Source organism: Dipodomys spectabilis, unplaced genomic scaffold (assembly GCF_019054845.1).
Source record: "Dipodomys spectabilis isolate Male_0828 unplaced genomic scaffold, ASM1905484v1 ptg000034l, whole genome shotgun sequence".
Classification (NCBI taxonomy): Eukaryota; Metazoa; Chordata; class Mammalia; order Rodentia; family Heteromyidae; genus Dipodomys; species Dipodomys spectabilis.
The window spans coordinates 4233019-4243000 of record NW_024870711.1 but is presented as its reverse complement, the minus strand read 5'-3'; the positions used below and the strand labels follow the sequence as shown (position 1 = coordinate 4243000).

The following is a 9982-nucleotide window of genomic DNA, read 5'->3' as shown; positions in this document are numbered from 1 at the left end:
AAGATGATTGAATTCCAACAGGCTAGAAGAAGTCATGGAATGTGTTGTGAGGTGAGACTTATGGCAGGTGGCACCTTCAAGTTTGTCTGGGCATCAAGCCAGAGGTCACAAGAAGGCAAAATATATGTCCAGATTCCAGTTGACATTTGCATTTCATTCAAAAATTTAATGTTGAGTTAATATTTCACTTAACAGCTTGTTTCAGCACCGAAACCTTCCACGATCCCTGAGTAACGTGGCCAAAGCACACTTCCCTATGTTCACAAGGAGCTGGTAGAATGTGAGCATGGCAGTGTTACGTGTCTGGTATTGCTTAAGCTGATCCTGTGCCATTTCTTTGCTGATGGGTATTCGTGAGATCGTCTCTTCACACCTTAAGGACAGACCTGCCTTAGCAGCTGTACTAGATTACACCAGACATATGTCTCAAAGTGCATTCTTGGTCAATGTTAAGCAGTTCTTATGAAAAGTGGGAACTTTCCATTGGTCTATTATGCTTTCACCTCATCTGTAAAGGAATATGCGAGGAAATGACCATTATTATTGTTTATTTGCTCCATTCCTTATTTTCCTTTTATATGTTTGTTTTTGTGTCAGTATTAGGACTTGAAATTATGGCTACCATTTGAACCACAACTTCTTTTCTAGCATTTTGGTAGTTCTTGGATATAACATTCTCACAGATTATTCTGCCTAGTCTGGCACTGAGTAATGATCCTGCAATCTCAGTCTACTTTATTTAAGGTAGCATGAATGAGTTTACAGGCTGGAACAGTAGTTATTACTGGTCTGAGATCACCCTCTCTACACTTAGATGAATGGGTGATTCTGGGCAGCTATTCCAGTTCAAATTTTATCCAATATGAGGCATGGTTCATTTCCAAGCATAGTGTCCTTTCAATGTTTATTTAAGTTACAGTTTCCGTGTCTCATTTGCTTCTTGCATTTTCCAACTGTTTTAATTAAGGCAACAGAGACTAATTTTCTGGTGTTTGTTCATCACCATCTCACCTGGCATGAGACCACCTCTTCCTCTTTTCATTGCACTGTCATAAACACCAGTGGTATTGACTATATTGCCAATGATCAGATTGCTTATTAATGGTGAACTCACTTTCTCACTTCTATTCAGATATGAGTTGTTATTTTTCCTTTCCTATGTTCTTCCCTTTTCGTTCTTTTTTTTATTATCATGTTCATGTTCATTAAGTTTAACTTCAATGCCTATGCCATTATCTTCTCTATTTATTGGTGGTATTGTAGTCATGTACTTAAATCTGTTGTCTTAAATTTGTTGCAATTGTATTTCCACATCTTCTCTGCTCTGATATTGTCACTGTTATAGAGTTTCAATTTTTCTTCTCTGAGGAGTACTAGGGAATGACACATCAAGAAGAGGCTGCTCACTTAATGATTTCTATGTAAACTAGAAAATATGTCTAAGCCAATGAATGCACCAATCATAATATACAAAAAAACAACTACAAAATAAAACAAGGCAACCTGACTCTTGGTTCATTCATCCAAAGATACTTTCACAATGGCAATACAGAACAAAATATTTAAAGACCTATGCTAAAAATAATCCAATATCTGAAAGGTGAGTCATGTCTAAAGAACAATTAAGTACATAAGTCAATTAAAATATGGATGAGGACCCAGCATCTTGGATATTAGAAAACAGTATTTGATTCTGGAAAGGAGACAATCCTGAAATTCCTGCAAATAAAAAGAACAGTTATCAATTAAAAATGCAATGGAAAATATCACTAGCAAACAAGATCTGGTAAATAAAAAACTATAGAACAGATTGTAACCAGGTTGGAAAATTATCACATTTGAATAGCAATAATAATATAATAATGATACCAGAACTATTAACTCAATATTCTATCTACTTTTCCAAATAGCCAATAACCTGAAGAAATATGATGTAAAACATTCCCTTTGGGGACCTATGGCCTGATTACACAATCTTTTAGATGCCAGCTGCCACATATCCCACACACACTTCAGTGTATTTTCCATCTCTTCCTTTAGTCTTAACACTATTCCTCCACTGTTTTAGGATTAGACAAAAGGAATTCTTCTGAGCCAAGTTCTTCCCCTATAGTGAGAATAATTATCTTCTACATATGTCATAATTAAAACTTCTGTGAATAATAACTTCAAGTTTGTGTACCACTGCTGTTTGTGGAAAAGCTCATACTAAGTGTTTGGCCTTAGACAATCAGAGTTCTCTGAATTTAGTTAAGAGTTATCCAAACATTAGATGGTAAGGGGCACAGAGCTGAGAGCTATGGCAGGTTGGAAAAGATGACACAGCCATCTTTGTATTGGAGCAGAAGTTATACTGTGATCCCACACTGGCATTTTTACAAATTCACTATTTATCTGTCTTCCAGACAGCTTGCCAACCACGATGCCACCATTATGGGAGGAGAGCTTTTCCCACTTTGCTCAGCATTCTCCAGAACATTCACTCCTTTCCTTCCTTTCACAGAATCACACCCAAACAATCAACTATGACAACAACAATCATAATATTCAAACTGATTTTCTGCCTAACAAGACAGTGAATTGTGAGGATGAGTGTGAAAGTTCTTAACCACACTAAATTAAATATTCTCTTCATGGTTGTTTGGCTATGCTGCCTTTGGAGAGAGCACAGGCTGTGACTTATGCACCTTTTGCTTCGTTGTTTGTATGGCCCTTCTAGTGACCCAGGGACGTCAGCAGACATGTTCTCAGAACCAGCAGATTTGCATGTGCTGCCATGCACTCTGTGTTGCTTCCTCTATGCTCTCCTATGAGAGAATTCACACTGGATCTTCTGCTTTGGGTTTCTGTGGCATTCTATGATGTCAGCTGGATGTTAGCCATGAAGAAGCTCTACATTGAAAGTATTTTTTTTTTTATCATTTCTATACTTGCATGCATTTTGTGGTGTTCTTTCATTCTACCATATAACAGATTCCTGACACTGTTTTTCCCTCCTGAAATTGCTCTCCAAATTGATGATCTTTACTGATGGCAAGCAATCATTGTAGCTTTTTATATCTCAGCTTGGCTTCCTACTGCAAGGAACTCTGTGATGTTTTCTTTTTCCCAAACTTTCCATAGAATTAGCCCCTTCCAAGAGCATTGCCAACATTTTACTATTGCAGGTCCCTAGAGAGAAGAAAAAAAATACTGAAACCTCTGACTCCCAAAGCTATAGGATCAGACAAGAGCTTTGTCGGGTAATTTTGGAACAGTGCAGTGGTGCTGTACATTGGGAGAAGAGACAATGACCCCAGTGCAGTTCACTGTTGAGATTGCAGGTCAGCTGTCTGGTGAGGTTGCACTTTTGCAGGATGCAGTGCATGTGTTTTGTAAGTTCCTTTCTTGTCAGTCTTACTCTCTCTGCCCAGACAATACTCCGTGCTTGGTCCTGTCAGTACCACAGTGTGCTTTCTTACCTTCCACGTGCCATGTCACATTCTCTCAGGTATTTCAGATCTCTGTGTGTCTCTGGTCTTTCATTGTCCTATCAGTTCATACCCTTTCTTAGATAAGTGCTAACTTTTATAAACACTGTTTTCCATTCTTTGACATGAATTTTACAACTTTGGGGTAGGGGTAGAGGGAAGCAGGGCAAGAAGTGGGTGATGGGCAGGGATGGTAGGGGAAACAAAGGAGGAGGCAACATGCTTGATAGGAAATGTACTCATTACCTTGCCCATGTAATTGTAACCGTTCTGTATAGTATTTTCACAGTAAAAGAAAAAAGAAGAAAAATGTGGCAGCACCATAACATATTGCATATAATTTTCACCTGCCATTCTGGTATTCTGCACAGTTCTGGGAGACATCATGGCTTGGAATCATTCATTCCTCTTCTTCCATTGGTTCCCCAGTTTATGGTCCTAAATGGAAGAGGACCATTATCCTTTCCGATTCCCAGCATGGCCTCTGAGCACAGCGAGCACTCAGGATTTTGAGCCTGAGGGTCTGGGCCATGTCCTGGTTTCAATGTGTCTTTGCTGGACTGGATGACTAGACACAGGGTAATGTCATGACCTTGTAAAGAAGTTAGCTCAGACAAAACTTTGTAGTTCTGTGGGTAGCTCCCAGTTCTAGTTATGGAGAAGGGAGAACTTAGTCAGTGCCAGATTACAATGAGATTCCTGGTCTCCTGTATGTCTAGTCTGCAATTGGCCGGGGAGCTGAGGTCTGTGCTATAATGAGTTTCTGAATTACTCCTTTCTTTGGTCTCTACTCCAATACTCTTCACTGTTAAAACCCTATGGTCAGTGCTCAGCATTCATTTTCCCTCCTTGGCTCCATAAAGCCTCTTGAATTGTTATCAGTCTCTGATGGTTCACAGCTAACCTCCCTAGTCGCTGTTCTCCTGATTCTAACCCCAGAAAAAACTGTGAGTGCTGGGGATTTCTAAGATATCATCTTGTAGTCTCTCTCCAAATTTCCTTTTCTAAGTCACATTAAGCAGCCAGAAGATATTTACAGAGATATCACATTCATGAAATAAGTCCTTCTTGATAGAACAGATCTTTGTCCTCTATTATTATTATTTTTAGCTACCATCTCTCCATCTGGTCCTAGAACACATATTTTGGGAACTAAGTGTCTCCTCTCATCTCTCACCTCCAGAACTCATTCAGGATGTTTTCCTGGACAAAGGGATTGGGCAGAGAAGGCACAGACACCGACAGTGAGGACACATTTGCTTTATTGGCATAGTGACTGCAGAGGGCCGGAGGGTTTTCAGTTGGCAGCGATGGTGGCCTGGATCCAGTGCACGTAGTTGCACACTCTGGTGTACACTCCAGGATTATCCTTCTGGGCACAGCCATAGCCCCAGGAGACGATTCCCTGGAGCTCTCCATTGCACACCACAGGGCCACCAGAGTCACCCTGGGGAGAGGAACAAGTTGCATGAGAACATGAAGAGTAATGGAGCAACTCACACTCAGAACTTAATACCTCATCCTGGACTAGCTTATAGCTCTCTCTTGGAGGTCCATTCTGTGCTCTTACTATGAAGAGGACATGCAGTCAAATGGGCCTTGCTCACTTGTCAATGGAGCCCTGCATGGCGCTGTAGCCATTCAGCATTGCAGAGGGAGGGGCTGAGCATGGTCAGGTGTGGTTGTGATGGGGAAGGGACTGACTCACCTGGCAGGAGTCCTTGCCTCCCTCGATGAAGCCAGCACACACCATGTTCTTGGTGACCTTCCCAGGGTAGGCAGCTTCACACACACTCTGGCTCAGCAGGGGGGCATCCAGGCACTGCAGCTCATCTGGGTTGTTCACTTTGAAGGACATATGATGATAAGAAAAAGGAAAAAAAAGAGGAGAAATGTCAGACAGGCCTGGGAGATAGTCCTCCATTTGAATGTGATGGAGAGTTTCTGAGAACCCCAGGATCTGAAGCATCACCTTGGTTTATGTTACGAGAGTGACTATCACTCTTACTTATTTCAAGAGTTAATTGTAGCACCTGTCTGTATGAGTTTTATCCACAGTATAGTGGTCAAATCCCTTGGGCTAGCATGTCTTTCAGGTGCCCAAGGAGCCTTGGATGTAACAGGCCTTGCAATCTATTTGCAGACTGGAATCAAATAGGTTCCAAGTGAGAGACATGCTAGGTTCTGGAAGACATGAGGACAGATGCATGTGGGCAGGTGAAGGGCTGTGCTCACCACCAAAGCTCAGGGTGTTGCCCCAGCCAGAGATGAGGCACTGGGTGCCAGCAGGTGCACAGGAGGTGGGCAGAGCCACAGGGGCCACTTGGGAATTGAGGGATACTGGGGAGGACAGCTTGATCAGCATGATGTCATTGTCCAGGTTCCTTGAGTTGTATCCGGGGTGGCGGATGGCCTTGGCGGCCCTGACAATCTGCTCACTTCCCTCTTGGACGTTGATGTTATGTTCTCCCAGTCTCACCTGGATGCGGCTGTGGGGAAAAGGATGCAAGGTGGAGCCCATTCTCTATTTCCCTAGACACCCTGGGTTCATTGGCCTAGAAGGGTTAGCAGGCCTCATCCTAGGAGCAGCACATGGCTGGTGGGTGAGTGCTGGTGTGCTAGTGTGAGTGACAGGTGTGTTCTGCCTCAGAAGTTAGTAGGTGGGAAGGGATGAAGTCACGGGCTACAATTGGGGACAGATCTCAAACTACTGGTGCACAAGCTTTCTCCTCCATCTAGGGCTCTATACAGAAAACAGGGAATCAGGATTCCCTGGTGTCTCTGAAACTTTCCTAAATCACTATGATACAAATGGATTTTGTGAGTCATATTCCTTGGGTATCAAGGTGTGCCCTTGGGAACTTCAGCCATAACAGTCTCTGGGTCTTATTTAGAACTCAGTTCTCAGTCACTATGAATGAATAAATGCATGACAGTGGAAGGCAAACTGACCAGAGACCTGTTGTGTTCACAAAGCTCCTGGTTGGGCAGCCAATTTGAGAAGTCTTGTTGCAGACAGTGATTCTCAGCCCCAGCTTACACAGTGACAAGAGCAGAAGGAGAAAACCTTTAAAGCTCACACATATTTAGCCTTCAGCTTCAAAACTTGGACTGTGTTTCCTGCATAGAAAACTCAGGTTCTTCATCATACTGGCACATTTTCCTTGCTGGAGTCCTGACTGGTTCTTCTTGCACCACATTGCTTTGCTGCCTTTTTGACCAGCATCTCTTGTGTGTTCATTTGCATTGTGGGAAGCTTCCTAGTCCATGTCCCTTATCACCCCAACCTTGTGAAATCAGTTGTGCCAATAACTTTTTCTCCTCTACATCACCTCACACACTCATCCGCTCCCTGCAGCTCTTTTCTGGAAGGACCCATACCCTTGCAGAAACCAGACTGTGGGTGCAGCCATGTGTTGTCTGATACTTACGACTTGTAGCAGTGGGCTGCAGACACCACCCACTGGTCATTGATGAGGGAGCCTCCGCAGAAGTGGTAGCCAGAGTTCAGGGACACCTGGTAGGGCACGGAGTTGGGGGCACAGGTGTAGCCCCCAACGATCTTGTCATCGTCATCAAGAGGAAAAGCAGCTAGGGTGGAGACAGGAAAGAGGAATCACTTTAGCTGTATGAAGAGAGTGTAGCCAAAGACCTGTGTCTGCTTCCTTCCTATTGCTCCCTTAGAGTCTAAGTGTTGGGCTCACAGAATCTAGTGGTTCAAAATGTCTGTGTCATCTAGACAGGAAAAGGTTATAATTCCCTTCTAGAACTTCAAGATGAGGACACAGGACACCTATGAAGCAGGTAGCATTGAGAATTTCATTGCCGTATGCACTGCTCTTCCCTAGCAATTCTCAGTTGTCTGCTCTTGTCACTGCTGATTCCCCATGAGTAACAGAATGGCCGGGCATGGCTAGGAATGTGTTCTGGCTATATAGATCTGGATGCATCTACTCTCCTCCAATCTTCCAATCTTTATAGTCTGGATCAACACATTGTAGCCCCAGAGATCTTAGGAAAGCGTGGGGAAGCATGTCTATTTGCTAAGATAACAATGAGTGTTCAGCTTCCCTACATAGCTAGTGATCATCATGTTATCCATGAATTGGAACTGTATATATATATGTTGGAGCCTTTCCACATGAATTCATAATTGCAATGGTGTATAGACACCAAAATTTGATATTCAATCTCTGTCCATGAATTTGATGTTCAGAAGATTTATGTTGTAGTAGTGACAGAGTTGCTGGGACCCAAACGCCGACCAACTGATGTATGTCCTGGACAACTTCCACCTGACCTAGCTTTGCAATCACTATGATCAGAGCTCTGAATCAGATGAGTGATGGGAGTGCAGGTGAGCTCAGATAGAAGGTTAGAGAGAAGCAGCCTAGAGCCATGAAGAAGGGAGGGCAGAGACATCAAGAGGTTAATGGAATAAAAGATTGTGGGCAGGATGAGTGCAGCAATACCAAGAGAGCACATGTTCTCCTGGTGTGGAGAAGGCAGTGTGGAAAGCAAAGCATGGAACTCACCAGCAGCTCCCACCAGGACCAGGATCAGGAGTGCACTCATGGTGTGAGAAGGGTAAGTGCACAGTGACCCACACCTGTCTTTATAATCCCAGGATGCAGAGGAGAGAACCAAGCCCCACCCTCAAAAATCACACCTGCATCTTTACCCACTACCTCACCTGTGATATATTTGGTCAGTCTTTGGATTGGTGACATAAATGTGATAAGGGAACTTATCTCTTGAGTGCATAGGAGAATAACAATTTTTCTTTCTTGTTTTTCGATGGAGCCTTTGTAGATGATACCAAGAAATTAGAATTGAAGCTCTCTCCTGTACATCTGGTGTTTATTAGGCAAGATGATAAGAAATTAGAATAAGGAGATTGTGGTGGATATTTATGTTCCCTGAACTCCTGGTATGTTATATCGTTTATTTTCAGAGAGTTTGCATGTGTATAGCAGGGTTTTTCTCGTCTTTTTAAATTTTTTTTATTATAAAAGTACCGTAGAGAGGGGTTACAATTACATGGGCAAGGTAATGAGTATATTTCTTATCTAGAATTTTTGCCTCCTCCTTTGTTTCTCCTTCCCATCCCTTCCCATCTCCCACCCACTTCCCGCCTTCCCACCTCCTCCTACCCCCGCAGCCAAAGTTGTAAAGTTCATTTTTTGACATAACGACTTGTACATCTCATTGTTGCAATGTGTCCACCTGTATCCCTATTTAAACGATTTGTTTTTGCCCTTCCCCTCCACAAATTATACCAACAGCAAATACAATGAAAGCAGAGGTTATGCTATGGGAGAGGGACATACAAAACAACAAAGAAATCATCTTATAAATATTTTACAATCACAAGAAAGAAAAAAAAACCATTTGAACACTTATCTTGGGGTTCATTCCCCTAACATCAACTTATCTGACCTTTTTTGCTTGTCTCAGACATATACTAGTTATTGCAAATAAGGGAAACCATGGGACCTATGTATCTTTGGGTTTTCAGTTCTATTCCAGTGGTCCTTAAGTCTGTTCCTGTGCCAGTACCAAGCTGTTTTAATTACTATGGCTTTGTAGTAGAGTTTGAAATTTGGTATTGATATTCCTCCAGGACTTTTCTTTCTGTTAAGAATCATTTTTCTATTCAGGGTCTTTTATTGTTCCATATGATTTTTTGGATTGCCTCTTCTATTTCCTTGAAGAATGAGGTTGGAATATTGATAGGTATTGGATTGAATTTGTGGATAGCCTTGGGAAGTGTTGCCATTTTCACAATGTTGATCCTTCTAATCCAGTAGCATGGGAGGTTTTGCCATTTTCTAAGTTCTGGTTTGATTTTCTTTTCCAGGTTTTTAAGGTTGTTATCATAGAGGTCCTTCACTTCTGTTAATTCCTAGGTATTTTATTTTTTGTGGGGCTATTACAAATGGAGTTGGTTTTCTGACTTCAGCCACACTTTTCTCATTGTTGGCATACAGAAAAGGCATTGATTTTTGAGGGTTAATTTTATACCATGCTACTTTGCCAAAGTTTTGAATCAGCTTGAGTAATTTAGGAGTGGTATCCATGAGATTCTTTAAATATAAAATCATGTCATCTACAAAGAGGGAGAGTTTTATTTCATTTTTCCCTATTTGGATCCCTTTATGTTTTCATCTTGTCTTATTGCTGTAGCTAGATTGAAGAGAAGTGGAGAGAGTGGACATCCTTGTCTCATTCTTGAGTTAAGAGGAAATGGCTTTAGTTTTTCACCATTAAGTTTAATGCTGGCTGTAGGTTTGTCATATTCAGCCTTCATTGTATTGAGGAATGTTCTCGGGATGTCTAGTTTTTCCAGAACATTCATCATAAAAGGGTGTTGGATCTTGTCAAATGCCTTTTCTGCATCTATTGAGATAACCATGTGGTTCTTATCCTTGCTCTTGTTGTTGTGATGAATTATATTAATTGATTTGCATATATTGAACCAGCTTTGCATCCCTGAAATGAATTCTGTTTGA

The 9982-nt window shown here is 41.9% G+C and overlaps 1 protein-coding gene and 1 gene segment (V, D, J or C); both read right to left on the bottom strand.

Annotated features, from left to right (window-relative positions):
* LOC122105764 overlaps positions 1 to 9982 on the bottom strand; it is a 152857-nt gene that overhangs the window by 75210 nt on the left and 67665 nt on the right.
* On the bottom strand, positions 4715 to 8045 carry LOC122105770 (anionic trypsin-2-like). The gene is made up of 5 exons (XM_042677070.1): positions 8006 to 8045; positions 6902 to 7061; positions 5706 to 5959; positions 5179 to 5315; positions 4715 to 4917 (listed from the first exon to the last, which is right to left on the bottom strand). The coding sequence occupies exons 1-5, from the start codon at positions 8043 to 8045 to the stop codon at positions 4768 to 4770; spliced, it is 741 nt and encodes a 246-aa protein (XP_042533004.1). The 3' UTR covers positions 4715 to 4767.

Bases quoted from the DNA above. Each gene is read 5' to 3' on its own strand.
- LOC122105770 (XM_042677070.1), bottom strand. From the start codon at position 8,045: ATGAGTGCACTCCTGATCCTGGTCCTGGTGGGAGCTGCTG. The intron at 5,960-6,901 runs GTAAGTATCAGA...TTTTCCCCACAG, and splicing joins GCAGCCCACTGCTACAAGTC to CCGCATCCAGGTGAGACTGG. The intron at 4,918-5,178 runs GTGAGTCAGTCC...TCCTCTCCCCAG, and splicing joins GAGGCAAGGACTCCTGCCAG to GGTGACTCTGGTGGCCCTGT.